Source organism: Chiloscyllium plagiosum, unplaced genomic scaffold, assembly GCF_037043375.1.
Source record: "Chiloscyllium plagiosum isolate Xiang-an unplaced genomic scaffold, Cpla_swu_hap1 HiC_scaffold_6, whole genome shotgun sequence".
In the NCBI taxonomy this organism is placed as follows: Eukaryota; Metazoa; Chordata; class Chondrichthyes; order Orectolobiformes; family Hemiscylliidae; genus Chiloscyllium; species Chiloscyllium plagiosum.
Window position 1 is genome coordinate 131,585,489 of NW_028270144.1, and position 15,240 is coordinate 131,600,728.

Genomic DNA, 15,240 nt, shown 5'->3' on the forward strand with positions numbered 1-15,240 from the left:
CTAATGAGGCAACCGATACCTTCCTCCAAATTATTTGTGTACATTGCAAACAACAGTGGTCCCAGCACGGATCCCTGTAGGTCGCCACTGGTCACAGGTCTCCATTTTGAGAAGCTCCCTTCCACTACTACTCTCTGTCCCCTGTTGCCCAGCCAGTTCTCTATCCATCTAGCGAGAACATCCTGGACCCCATACGACTTCACCTTCTTCATCAGCCCAACATGGGGAACCTTATCAAACACCTTACTATAGTCCATGTGTATGACATCTACAGCTCTTCCCCCGTCAATCAACTTTGTTCCCTCTTCAGACACTATGGGAACTGATTGCTGGGCCCTTTGCTGAGGTATTTGGATCATCAATAGTCACAGGTGAGGCGGTGGAAGACTGAAGGTTGGCTAACGTGCCACTTTTTAAGAATGGTGGTACAGAAAAGCCAGGGAATTATAGACCAATGAGCCTGATATTGGTCATGGGCAAATTGTTGGAGGGAATCCTGAGGGACAGGATTTACATGTATTGGAAAAGCAAGGACTGATTAGAGATAGTCAGTATAGCTTTATGCATGGGAAATCATGTTTCACAAACTTGATTCAATTTTTGAAAAGGTAATGAAAAGGATTGATGAGGGCAGAGAGGTAGACGTGATCTATATGAACTTCAGTAAGGCGTTCAACAAGGTTCCCCATGGGAGACTGATTAGCAAGGTTAGATTTCATGGAACACAGGGAGAACTAGCCATTTAGATACAGAACTGGCTTGAAGTAGAAGACAGAGGGTGATGGTAGAGGGTTGCTGTTCAGACTAGAGGCCTGTGACCAGTGGAGTGCCACAAGGATTGGTATTGCGTCCACTGCTTTTCATCATTTATAAAAATGATTTGGATATGAGCATAGGAGGTATAGTTAGCGAGTCTGCAGATGACACCAAAATTGGAGGTGTAGTGGACAGCAAAGAAGGTTATCTTAGATTACAACAGGATCTGGACCAGATGGGCCAATGGGCTGAGAAGTGGCAGATGGAGTTTAATTCAGATAAATGTGAGGTGCTGCACTTTGGGAAAGCAAATCTTAGCAGGACTTGTACACTTAATGGTAAGGTCCTAGGGAGTGTTGCTGAACAAAGAGACCTTGGAGTGCAGGTTCATAGCTCCTTGAAAGTGGAGTCGCATGTAGATAGGATAGTGAAGAAGGCGTTTGGTATGCTTTCCTTTATTGGTCAGAGTATTGAGTACAGGAGTTGGGAGGTCATGTTGTGGCTGTACAGGACTTTAGTTCGGCCACTTTTGGAATACTGCATGCAATTCTCGTCTCCCTCCTCTCAGAAGGATGTTGTGAAACTTGAAAGGGTTCAAAAAAGATTTCCAAGGATGTTGCCAGGGTTGGAGCATTTGAGCTACGAGGAGAGGATGAATAGGCTGGGGCTGTTTTCCCTGGAGTGTCAGAGACTGAGGGGTGACCTCAGAGGTTTATAACACCATGAGGCATGGATAGGTTAACCATGAGGCATGTGGGCGGCACGGTGGCCCAGTGGTTAGCACTGCTGCCTCACAGCGCCAGAGACCCGGGTTCAATTCCCGCCTCAGGCGACTGACTGTGTGGAGTTTGCATGTTCTCCCCGTGTCTGCGTGGGTTTCCTCCGGGTGCTCCGGTTTCCTCCCACAGTCCAAAGATGTGCAGGTCAGGTGAATTGGCCATGCTAAATTGCCCGTAGTGTTAGGTAAGGGGTAAATGTAGGGGTATGGGTGGGTTGCGCTTCGGCGGGGCGGTGTGGACTTGTTGGGCCGAAGGGCCTGTTTCCACACTGTAAGTAATCTAATCTAATCTAAATAGGCAAAGTCTTTTACCTGGAGTGGAGCAGAGGTTTAGGGTGAGAGAAGGAAAGATTTAAAAGGAATCTAAGGGACAACTTTTTCACGCAGATGGTAGTGCCTGTATTAGCTGCAGAGGAGGCCACTTCAATTACAAATTTATAAGGCATCTGGATGGGTTTATGAATAGGAAGGGTTTAGAGGGATATGGGCCAAGTGCTGGCAAATGGGACTAGATTAAGTTAGGATATCTGGTCAGCATGGACGAGTTGGACTGAAGGGTCTGTTTCCATGTTGTACATCTCTATGACTCTCTGTACGTGGGCTGCTTCTTCCTAGTTGGTGTCAATCTCCTTGAGCCTAATTTGATCTGCAGTCATCCACTCCAGGCTTGTGTCTTGTAGATGATGGACAAGCTTTTGGGAGTCAGAAGGTGACTTGCTGCAGGATTCCCAGCGTCTGACCTGCTCTCTTCAGCCCTTCCTCATGAAGGGCTTTTGCCTGAAACGTCAATTTTCCTGCTTCTCGGAAGCTGCCTGACCTGCTGTGCTGTTCCAGCACCACTCTAATCTCCAGCATCTGCCTAGTTCAGTTTCTGGTCAATGGTTACCCCAAGCATGTTGATAGTGGGGAATTCAGCCATGAAAATGCCAGTGTATATTAAGGAATAATGGTTAGATTCTCTCTTGTTGGTCATTATGAGGGGTATGGACAGGCAGATGTGATCATTGACTGGCACTCTTATTGTGTCACTGTTACTTGCCTGATCCTGGATATTGTCCAGGTCTTGTTGCATTTCAACTGGACTATTTTAGTATCTGAGGAGTTCTGAGGTGTGCTGAACATCACAATCATCAGCAAATATCTCCACTTCTGAACTGAGGATGGAAGCAAGGTCATTGAAGCAGCTGACAATGTTTGAGCCATGGACAGTATAGCAATGAACTTGGGGCTTCTGTGGATCCGTGTTCATGTTCCTACCTCTGACCCATGAGAAGTCACCATTCATGACCCCTCAGATACTGAAACAGTCCATCCCCAGAAGAAAAATGGTAACAGTAGAAGGTTGTTTGTGTGGCTGGAGCCCAGTATGTAATGATGTAGAACAGAGATCAGTGCTTGGTCTCTTATTGTTTGTGATGTTCATCAATGATGGAGATGAGAATGTGAAGGGGAATGATAAGTAAGTTTGCAGATGACACAAACATTAGCTCAGTGGCTGACAGTGAGGAGACGGGTTTTAGGCTGACAGTGAGGATATAAATGGATTGTCAGGTGGAAGGTCAGTGACAGATGGAATTTGACCCTAATAAGTGTGGAAGAAGGAACAAGACAGGGGAGTACTGAATGAATAGCATACTGAATAGAAGCTCCTAGGATCAGAGAGATGTTCAGGTCCTTGTCACAGATCCCTGAAGGTAGCAGGAAAGATTATTCGGGTAGCTAAGAAAGCATATGGGACAATTGCCTTCATCAGTTGTGGCAGAGATTATAAGAGCGGGGATGTCATGTTTTAGCTGTACATAACTTTTGTTAAAGCCACAGCTGAAGTACAATGTGTAGTTCTGTTCATTGCACAATAGAAAGGGTGTGATTGTACTGGAGGGGGTGCAGAGGAGATTCACCAGGATGTTGCCTGGAATAGTGGGGAAGCGATGGCCTAGTGGTATTATTGCTGGACTGTTAATCCAGAGACCCGGATAACGGTACGGGGATGGTTCGAATCCTGCCACAGCAGATGGTGGAATTTGAATTCAATAAATATCTGGAATTAAGAACCTAGTGATGACCATGTCAATTGTTGGAAAAACCCATCTGATTCACTAATGTCCTTTAGGGAAGGAATCTGCCATCCTTACCTGGTCTGGCCTACATGTGACTCCAGACCTACAGCAATGTGGGTTTGTCCTAACTACTCTGTGGGCAGTAAATGCTGGCTTAGCCAGTGACACCCTCATCCTGTGCATGAATAAAAAAATGGAGAATTTCAGCCTCTATTTTTCAATATTTTTCCAATGTAATGTGTCCTATTGCTTTCTTTGTTTTTGTTATAGCTATAGTAACCTGTGTATTTTTACTTCGGTTTTGTGGAGAATGGCAACTTGTATACTTCACAGTGTACTCCCGTATTCCTGTACCTGAGTACACAGGCAATAAATTCTAATTTTAGCTTTTAGTGATCTGTGAATATGTACTCCCCAATTCTATTGCTCTTTTTACCACATTTAGATGTTTTATTTCCAAGGAGAATGTGGTCTGTTTATTCCCCTTAGCCCTATTGCTGCTGGAACCGAGTGGCTTGGTACGGGCAGTTAAGAGTGAAGCCATTGTAGTGGATCTGGACTCTATGGCCAAACCAGATAAGGATGGCGGAATGCCTTTCCTAAGGACATATTGAGCCAGATTTGTTCACAACAGTTGACAGATGGTACATGGTCACTGTCAAGCTAGCTTTCAATTCCAGATTTTCATTGATTAAGATGTCACCTTCTGGTTAGGGTGGATTGGCCATGCTAAATTGCTCATAGTGACCAGGGATTTGCAGGCTAGGTGGATTAGCCATGGGAAATGCAGGGTTGCAGGGATAGGGTAGGAAGGTGAGTTTGGGTGGGATGCTGTTCAGAGGGCGGGACGGAATCGATGGGCCAAATGGTATGCTTCCACACTGTAGGGATTTTATGATTCTAACAAGATGTAATGTCTCAATTATTTGTGTGAAATTGATTTTTCAACCATATGCTTATTCTGCAAGTTTAGTAATGTCTTGTCGCTGTTCTCCCCACTATTGACTATCGTTGTAATTTGGCCTCAGTCACTAATGAGAAATTGTGGGGTTCTTTTTCCAGTTGAAGTTGGTACTGTAAATTGTGGACAGTAGTGGTCTCTGCACTAATTTTTATGGAACACCATTTTCCATTTCTGTCACTCTGAATAACTCCCCTTTACTCCCACTCACTGCTTTTTGTCCATTCTACCACTTATCCTGTCTCACTACATGCTGCAGTCTTCCACATTATACAATGGCCTACCTCACATTGCTCCAGGAAAGGAAAGTATCTCAAAAATTTGAACAATAAATTATGCAAGCTGTTTCACATTGTTACCATGTAGTGGCGACATGAGAGGTATTTTTCAATAACGAGATTGTGCTGTGGGCCCACAAAGACATTTTGTTTGCTGCACAATTAAACAACATTGTGTGATTTCAGTGCCATACATTCAAGAAATCGACTGATTGAACCATATTGCATGCTCCTTCAGTTGTTTGCAATAGACACAGTATATATTATACTGAACTGTTGTCTGCTTGCAAAATGCAAAACAAAATGTCGACTGTTAGATGTGATTCCATGATTGGGCAACACTTGCTGAGCAACCCCAAGCGCATCAGTCATATGCTAAGAACCAAGATGCTAACAACCACACTAACAACCGAGATAATCAGCCGAGCTTTTAGCATGTTGATTTGCACTTGTTCAAAGTTGCACATCCATTCACACGCAGAGACCTTACAATAAAAATGCATGTGTTTAGGCCTTGCACTTTTTTGTTTAGTTACCCAGGAGCTTGGGGAGCCTCGAGTTCCTTGTTGCTTTATCCATCACAATGCCTCAGCCAATCACAACCAACTTGTCAACCAATCAGCACATTTTTCCCAAAGTATACATTGTGTAAATGTTTGAAATTTGCCATTCCCACATTTGTCCAGATAAGTGCAGGATGGATAGTTTTGGCAATATTCTATTACCCAGCACCTTGTTGAAGATCTGTTTGTAAATCTATATGTTACAGTTCCAATACATCCAGCTGGGGCTTAACCAGAGATGTATAAGGGCTTAGCATTTTGTCCTGTGTTTTTGCTGGAAAAGCGCAGCAGGTCAGGCAGCATCCAAGGAGCAGGAGAATCGACATTTCGGGCATAAGCCCTTCTTCAGGAATGAGGAAGGTGTGCCAAGCAGGCCAAGATAAAAGGTAGGGAGGAGGGACTTGGGGGAGGGGCGTTGAGAATGCGATAGGTGGAAGAAGGTTAAGGTGAGGGTGATAGGCCGGAGAGGGGGTGGAGGCGGAGAGGTCGGGAAGAAGATTGCAGGTCAAGAAGGCGGTGTTGAGTCCAAGGGTTGGGACTGAGATAAGGTGGGGGGAGGGGAAATGAGGAAGCTGGAGAAATCTGCATTCATCCCTTGTGGTTGGAGGGTTCCTAGGCGGAAGATGAGGTGCTCTTCCTCCAGGCGTCGTGTTGCCATGGGCTGGCGATGGAGGAGACCAAGGACCTGCATGTCCTTGGCGGGGTGGGAGGGGGAGTTAAAGTGTTCAGTCACAGGGCGGATGGGTTGGTTGATGCGGGTGTCCCAGAGGTGTTCTCTGAAACGTTCCGCAAGTAGGCGGCCTGTCTCCCCAATGTAGAAGAGGCCACATCGGGTGCAGTGGATGCAGTAAATGATGTGTGTGGAGGTGCAGGTGAATTTGTGACCGATATGGAAGGATCCCTTGGGGCCTTGGAGGGAAGTGAGGGGGGGTGGTGTGGGCACAAGTTTTGCATTTCTTGCGGTTGCAGGGGAAGGTGCCGGGAGTGGAGGTTGGGTTGGTGGGGATGTGGACCTGACGAGGGAGTCAAGGAGGGAGTTGTCTTTTCGGAACGCTGATAGGGGAGGGGAGGGGAGGGAAATATATCCCTGGTGGTGGGGTCCGTTTGGAGGTGGCAGAAATGACGAAGGATGATACAATGTATCTGGAGGTTGGTGGAGTGGTAGGTGAGGACCAGTGGGGTTCTGTCCTGGTGGCGATTGGAGGGACGGGGTTCAAGGGCGGAGGAGCGGGAAATGGAGGAGATGCGGTGGAGAGCAGCATCGATCACGTCTGGGGGAAAATTGCGGTCTTTGAAGAAGGAGGCCATCTGGGTTGTATGGTATTGGAATTGGTCCTCGTGGGAGCAGATGCGGCGGAGACAAAGGAATTGGGAATATGGGGTGGCGTTTTTTTTACAGGGAGCAGGGTGGGAGGAGGTGTAATCTAGGTAGCTGTGGGAGTTGGTCGGTTTGTATTAAATGTCCATGTTGAGTCGGTCGCCTGAGATAGAAATGGAGAGTACTAGGAAGGGGAGGGAGGAGTCTGAAATGGTCCGGATAAATTTGAGGTCGGGGTGGAAGGTGTTGGTAAAGTGGATGAACTGTTCAACCTCTTCGTGGGAGCACGAGGTAGCACCGATACAGTCATCGATGTCGCGGAGGAAAAGGTGGGGGGTGGGGCCAGTGTAGCTGCAGAAGATGGACTGTTCCACATATTCGACGAAGAGGCAGGCATAGCTGGGGCCCATGCGGGTGCCCACGGCTACTCCTTTGGTTTGGAGGAAGTGGGAGGCTTGGAAAGAGAAGTTGTTCAGAGTGAGGACTAGTTCAGTCAGTCGAAGGAGGGTGTCAGTGGAAGGGTACTGGTTGGTACGGCGGGAAAGGAAGAAGCGGAGGGCTTTGAGGCCTTCGTGATGGGGGATGGAGTTGTATAGGGACTGGATGTCCATGGTGAAGATAAGGCGTTGGGAGCCGGGGAAGCGAAAATCATGGAGGAGGTGGAGGGTGTGGGTCGTGTCCCAAATTTAGGTGGGGAGTTCTTGGACTAAGGGGGACAGCACCGTGTTGAGGTATGTAGAGATGGGTTCGGTGGGGCAGGAGCAGGCTGAGACAATGGGTCGGCCGGGGCAGTCAGGTTTGTGGATTTTGGGCAGGAAGTAGAAACGGGCGGTGTGGGGTTGTGGGACTATGAGGTTGGAGGCGGTGGATGGGAGATCCCCTGAGGTGATGAGGTTCTGGATGGTCCAGGAGATGATGGTTTGGTGGTGGGAGGTGGGGTCATGGTCAAGGGGGCAGTAGGAGGAGGTGTCCACGAGCTGGCGTTTAGCCTCAGCGGTGTAAAGATCGGTGCGCCAAACTCTCACCGTGTTATCCAGTCCTAGATAATTTCTTGTTATTGTATTTATTTCATCTTGTACTGCCAATGCTTCGCGACCACCCTTCCCTTCCTGCCCATCTTTTTGAAATGTCTGAATATCTAATTCCTAGTTTCGGTCTCCCTGTTAGCATTTCTCTGCAATGGTGAAAAGAACATACCCATTTTCCAGTGTTTGTGCCATTAATACATCTGTTTTGTTTCAAGTACTATGCACATTTGGGTAATTTTGCTTTTTCACTACTTGTTTCCCCCTTTGACAGCTTTTGCTGCTGTTTTTTAATGCATGTTCATTATCACTTCGTGTTTTACTCTGGATATCATTATCAAAATAGTTGCCTTGCAATGCCACCATATCTTTTTGCTTTATAAACCTAGATATTCCCCAGCCTGAGTACCCAGTGCCGTATTTAATCTGAACAGCTCTCTTCTCCTGCAGCACTGGTGCCAGTGCCTCATGAACTAAACCCTATTTCCCTCACACCAATCCCCGAGTCAGGTACTTAACTCCTTTACTTTATTTTCCTTATGCCAGTTAGCCCGTACCTCGGGTGATAATCCAAAGATTATTGTCTTGGAGATTCTGTTTTTAGTTGAGCTCTTAACTATTCAAAGACTTTCAGCAGAACCATTTTGCAACTCTCAAAACACATAATAGTATCAGTGCAGGAGAAAGCCATTTGACCCACAGTGTTTTTGCCAGCTCTATGAGCATTTTAACTCTGTGTCAAGCTCCTACCTTTTCCCTGTAACCCTGTATATTGTTTCTATTTAAATAATCATCCAATATCCTCTTGAATGTCTGCAATTGATCCTGCCTCTATCAGAACTCCAGGCAGCATATTCCAGACTCTAACTACTTGCTGCATAAAATCATTCTTTGTTAACTTGTATTTGCTTCTTTTAGAAAACTGTGTCCTCTGGATCTTGTTCCATTTACATTTGGGAACAGTTTCTCCCTCTCTGATAAGTCCAAACCCTCACGATGTTGAAAATTTCTATCAAATCTCATTTTACCTTTCTATTCTGCACATTCTCCAGTCTGTTGTCATAACTGAAGTGCCTCATCCCTGAGACTTTCTATTCTTACACATGAGACTAGGAGTAATCTGGAGGTTTCTACTTTAGAAATCCCGATTGCTAATTTTCTACCGAGCTAGTTAAATTCTGATTGCAGCACCACAAACACTTCCTGTCGATGCCATTAATCCAATGTGGACCATAACTTCTGGCTGTTCCCCTTCCCCCAGAAAAGTGTCTTGTAGCAGTGACATCCCTGACCCCAGCACCAGGGAGGCAACTCAGCATCCAGGAGGCACATTGATGACATCAGTACTGACCCTCTGACAGTGCGGCACTCCCTCAGCACTGAACCTCTGACAGTGCGGCACTCCCTCAGCACTGAACCTCTGACAGTGCGGCACTCCCTCAGCACTGACTCTCTGACAGTGTGGTACTCCTTCAGCACTGACCCTCCGACAGTGCGGCACTCCCTCAGCACTGACCCTCTGACAGTGAGTCACTCCCTCAGCCCTGACCCTCTGACAGTGCGGCACTCCCTCAGCACTGATCCTCTGACAGTGCAGCATCCCTCAGCACTGACCCTCCGACAGTGCAGCATCCCTCAGCACTGACCCTCTGACAGTGAGTCACTCCCTCAGCCCTGACCCTCTGACAGTGAGTCACTCCCTCAGCCCTGACCCTCTGACAGTGCGGCACTCCCTCAGCACTGACCCTCCGACAGTGCGGCACTCCCACAACACCGACCCTCTGACAGTGCAGCATCCCTCAGCACTGACCCTCCGACAGTGAGTCACTCCCTCAGCCCTGACCCTCTGACAGTGAGTCACTCCCTCAGCCCTGACCCTCTGACAGTGAGTCACTCCCTCAGCCCTGACCCTTTGACAGTGTGGCACTCCCTCAGCACTGACCCTCCGACAGTGCGGCATTCCCTCAGCACTGACCCTCCGACAGTGCGGCACTCCCTCAGCACTGACCCTCTGACAGTACGGCCCTCATTCAGTACTGACCGTCTGACCATGCGGTACTCCCTCAGTACTGACCCTTCGAACTGTGTGATACTCCCTCAACACTGACCCTTCGACAGTACAGTGCTCCCTCAGTACTGAGTCTCGATTTTGTATTTTTGTCTCTGGAGTGGAGCTTAGACTCTCTGAGCCACAGCTAACATTTGTGAAGAGAACAGAAACGTTTTCAGAGGAACCAACATTTAGGACCAGTGTTTTGAGGGGCTTGGAGTATGTCGTAGTGCTGTCAGTCCATTAGTGGTAAACTGTGATTTATCAGATGCCAGTTCAGTTAGTGCTGCTTCTACAATGCACCATGCAGACCAGTACCCCAGTGAGAGAGAGAGAGACAGAGAGTGTGTGTGTGTGTGTGAGAAAGAGAGAGAGAGAAAGACAGAGAGACCTCCAGTGAGAGTTACTTTCTCTGTATGTGGGAACCCGTACCCCAGTGAGAGTCAGTGTGTATGGGACTGCATCCCAGTGAGAGTCAGTGTGTATGGGACTGTACCGCAGTGAGAATCGATGTGTGTGGGACTGTACCCTAGTGAAAGTCAGTGTGTGTGTGGGACTGTACCCCAGTGAGAGTCTATATGTGTGGGACTGTACCCCAGTGAGAGTCTGGGTGTGTGTGTGTGTGGGACTGTACCCCAGTGAGAGTCAGTGTGTGTGGGACTGTACCCCAGTGAGAGTCGATGTGTGTGGGTCTGTACCCTAGTGAGAGTCAGTGTGTATGGGACTGTACCCCAGTGAGAGTCAGTGTGTGTGGGACTGTACCCCAGTGAGAGTCGATGTGTGTGGGTCTGTACCCTAGTGAGAGTCAGTGTGTATGGGACTGTACCCCAGTGAGAGTCGATGTGTGTGGGTCTGTTCCCTAGTGAGAGTCAGTGTGTATGGGACTGTACCCCAGTGAGAGTCAGTGGTGTTGGGACTGTACCCCAGTGAGAGTCTGGGTGTGTGGGACTGTACCCCAGTGAGAGTCAGTGTGTGTGGAACTGTACCCTAGTGAGAGTCAGTGGTGTTGGGACTGTACCCCAGTGAGAGTCGATGTGTGTGGGACTGTACCTTAGTGAAAGTCAGTGTGTGTGTGGGACTGTACCCCAATGAGAGTCAGTGTATATGTGGGACCCTGTACCCCAGTGAGACAGTGTGTGTGGGACTGTACCCCAGTGAGAGTCTGTGTGTGTGTGTGTGTGTGTGTGGGACTGTACCCTAGTGAGAGTCAGTGTGTGTGGGACTGTACCCTAGTGAGAGTCAGTGTGTGTGGGACTGTACCCTAGTGAGAGTCAGTGGTGTTGGGACTGTATCCCAGTGAGAGTCAGTGTGTGTGGGACTGTACCCTAGTGAGAGTCAGTGGTGTTGGGACTGTATCCCAGTGAGAGTCAGTGTGTGTGGGACTGTACCCTAGTGAGAGTCAGTGTGTGTGGGACTGTACCCTAGTGAGAGTCAGTGGTGTTGGGACTGTATCCCAGTGAGAGTCAGTGTGTGTGGGACTGTACCCTAGTGAGAGTCAGTGGTGTTGGGACTGTACCGCAATGAGAGTCGATGTGTGTGGGACTGTACCCTAGTGAAAGTCAGTGTGTGTGTGGGACTGTACCCCAGTGAGAATCTATATGTGTGGGACTGTACCCCAATGAGAGTCAGTGTGTATGTGGGACCCTGTACCCCAGTGAGTCAGTGTGTGTGGGACTGTACCCCAGTGAGAGTCATTGTGAATGTGGGACACCGTACCCCAGTGAGAAGTTGAGCCCACACTCCAGTGAAGGGAAGCTGGTGATTGGAAACTTATGAAAGCCTTTTAATTGTCTTTTCCAGAATTGCTTGGTGTAGGGTAGCCCTGTTGTGCAGTTTCCAAAACCAGGATCACCTCCTTGAGGTGGGAGTGAATAAACCCTTTGGAAACTCAGGAAAACATGATCTTGAAAGTGAAATGTGGAAAATGCTGCCATTTAACTGCAGCATCTTTGAGGTGAACGTGTCATTGCATTTAAGGGAAGTTGGATAAACAGATGAGGGAGGATTACGCAAGAGGATCAGTGGATGGTTTGAATCAAATGCGTAGACTAGTTTGCACTGAATGCCCTGTTTGTGACGTAAAGTTAAATTCTATCTTGAAAAAAAGAGTTGTTGCAGCAGAAAATGAGCTTCAAAGATCTGCCCCCCCGATTCCTTCTGTTCAGGAATTTCTGACAAGAAACATATGATTTATTCTGCATGCCCTTCACTGTAAGTGTGTCAGTGATTTGGAAGATTCGGGAGTGAAATTACACTGTGTAACACATCAAGACGCCTCCTGAATGGAAGGAAATTAAATCTATGTTTCAGGTAGGACTCTTGCGAACACCTGTGAAGTATGTTTCAAATAGATAGTTTAAGAACAGAGGTTATGTTCAGGAAATGCTCTTGCACAATGGGGATTTATTTCTTGTAGCCTAGCACTGCTTTGCATTAGAGAGAGGTTTTTGCTGTATGAATAGTGTGCTGAATGCCTGTGGTCTCAGGTTTGCTGATTGGTACCAGCATGAAGAAGGAGGGGAGAGAGGGGCTTGTTGTTGTTGTAATTTCTGGACGAAATGGTCACAGAGGGAGAGTAGAGACTGGAGATTGAGTGCAGTGAGTGTGTATAGCCCCAGCTCGGGCTGAAGAGTGCTGTGTGTGCTGATTAATATAGCTGCCTGCCTCACCTTTCAGAGGGTCTGTTGGCGATGGTGATATTTACTGCTTCTGTGCATTCTCCTTGACTGCCATGTATTCGTGCTGTGGTTGATTGCTGTGTTCATTTCTTTGCTGAATGTCATGCAGCAGGAAAGGGTGAATTGTGTGCAGTGGGCCGCGAGCTGGCCTGTTTCCTGTCAGGGTGACATTAGCTGCTGTGAAAGGAATCTCATCTTTATTGAAACACCTCAGCAGTGCCTGGGGCCTAAAGTCTCACTGAAAAGGGAGTGTTTGCAGCAAATTGCTTGGGTGGGGAGGCTGTATGTGTCTATTTACAGGGTTACTTCAGAAATATATTTGTGTATTTCTGTGTAAAAGGACGTGCATGTGGTATGTCTCTATCGTGAGTCAAGCTGTGTATTTCTGTATGTGTATATCAGTATGAAATTCAGAGTATGTTTGCATGTGTGTCAGCATTTACAGGGAGTTCCCTGTAATCAGTAATTATGTGGTCATTGAGGAGTCTTATCTGTGTTGACAGGGGATCAGTAGTGATAGTGTCAGTATTTACAGGGTCCCAAAGAGTGTGTCAGTATTTTCAGACTGTCTGCCAGGAGTGTGTCAGTCTTGATAGGTGGCCCAGGGAGTGTGTCATTATTTACAGGGGATCCCGGGGAGTGTGCTATTATGTACAGAATGTCCCCGGGGGAGTGTCTCAGCATTTACAAGGGGTCTTGGAGTGTGTCATATTATTTACAGGGTTCCCCAGGGACAGTGTGTCAATATTGGTTGGGGTCCAGGGGAGCATGTTAGTATTTACTGAGGTTCCCCAGGGAGTGTGTCAGTATTGCTGGGGATCCTGGGGAGTGTGTCAGTATTGTTGGGGATGCTGGGGAGTGTGCCAGTATTGTTGGGGATGCTGGGGAGTGTGTGAGTATTTATTGGCTCCATCACCCCTACCCAGGGGGTGAGTGGGGTGGGGGGTGGAAGAGCATGTTTTGCAGCGGGTACGGGGGTGAGTATCTTTAATGGAGTGTGTCAGTATTTACAAATGTCTGCGAGGATTGTATCAGTTGCAATGACATCACACAAATGCCAGACAATTATGATCTTTAACAGGATAGAATCTAATCATTGTCCCTGGAAACTCACTGGCATTGCCATCTCTGAAACTCCCACCATTAGTAACCTGGGGGTTTACCATAGACTTGGATTCTGAACTAGACTCACCATATAAACCAAGTGGCTACAAGAACAGGTCAGAGGCTAGGAATCTTCCAGCAAGTAACTCACTTTCTGACTCCCCAAAGCCTGTCCACCATTTACAAAACTCACATCAAGAGTATGATGCAATACTTCTCACATGACTGGATGAGTGCAGCTCCAACAATACAAGCATGTCACCATCCAGGGCAAAGCAGTCCGCTAGATTACACTATATTTTGCACCTTTGATATTCTCACTACACTATTTAAAGGTGGTCCCTGAGAATGTGTCAATATTTACTGTTGTGAGTGCAAAACAAGAAATTGAAGTATCAGTGATCTGACCAGGTGTAACATGTGGTTGAATGTCTTAATACCGATTGGTATTTAACACCACTCTATTGGCGTGAGACCATAATAGGGCACTACCATGAGACATGGTGAATATATTGGGCCATAGAATAAGAACACAAGAAATAGGAGCAGGAGTAGGCCATTTGGCCTGGTCGAGCCTACCCTGCCATTCACTAAGATCGTGGCTGATCTTTTTGTGGACTCAGCTGCATTTACCTGCCTGCTCATCATAATCCTTAATTCCTTAAAAATCTATCTTCGCTTTAAAAACATTCAACAAAGTAGTTTCAGGTGCTTCCCTGGGCAGGGAATTCCACAGATTCACAACCCTTTGGGTGAAGAAGTTCCTCCTCAACTCAGTCCGAAATCTGCTCCACCTTATTTTGAGGCTATACCCCCTAGTTCTAGTTTCACCCGCCAATGGAAACAACCTCCCTGCTTTGATCTTATCTATTGATTTCATAATTTTATAAGATACCATCACCCCTGTTCCCCCACCGCACCCAACCACCTCCCAAACCCATTCCTTCAAATTCCAGTAAGAGTCCCAGTCTCTTCAGTTTCTCCTCATAAGTCAACCCTTTCAATTCCGGAATCAACCTCATGAACCTCCTCTGTACCCTCTCCAGCACCAGTACATCCTTTCTCAAGTAGGAAAATCAAAACTGCATGCAGTACTCCAGGTGTGGCTTCACCAGTACCCTGTACAGCTGCAGCATAACCTCTCTATTTTTAAACTCCATCCCCTTAGCAATAAATGACGATATCCATTTGCATTCTTAAATAGCTGCGTGTTGAAATGATTGTGAACTAAAGAATTTGTTTCTGTTATTTTACAGTAAGCTGCTGTGATTGAAGCAGCATGGAGGAGAAGCACTTACAGACAGGATGATACATGAAGCCAGAAGAAAACTGACCGGATAGTGTCAACACACTCTGCCCTGGAGCAAAGTATACTGCACTGTGCATTCTCTTCTGGATCCCTTCACCTTCCCCATTCCTACCCTATCCATCCTGATTCACCCTTTCTGCCCCTTTCATACCCATCCACCCTGCACCTGCTGCTCCCACACACCCAACCTCCAAAGTCGGCGGAAAGAATGAGCTGGCTGAGTAAGTTGAATCCCCGAGGAACCGGCAACCGGGTGAGCCGGGCTTCAAGTCCCCAGTCTCCAGTCACTGCCGACCCTGAGACCTGCTTCATGGTGTTTAAAAACCACTGGGCACAGGTAAGAACATAATGATACTTATG

General features: G+C 47.3%; 1 protein-coding gene across 7 annotated transcripts in view; it reads left to right on the plus strand.

Annotated features, from left to right (window-relative positions):
* fhip1b (FHF complex subunit HOOK interacting protein 1B) overlaps positions 1 to 15,240 on the plus strand; it is a 157,407-nt gene that overhangs the window by 72,269 nt on the left and 69,898 nt on the right. For 6 of the 7 annotated variants that reach the window (XM_087988499.1, XM_087988501.1, XM_087988497.1 and 3 more), the window contains one exon: positions 14,828 to 15,217. In XM_087988499.1, the coding sequence (XP_087844625.1) occupies positions 15,089 to 15,217 (129 nt within the window). In that variant the 5' untranslated portion in view covers positions 14,828 to 15,088. Of the gene's footprint in view, positions 1 to 11,810; positions 12,100 to 14,827; positions 15,218 to 15,240 lie in introns of those variants that run through there. The other variant, XM_043692571.2, reaches the window with a different exon arrangement.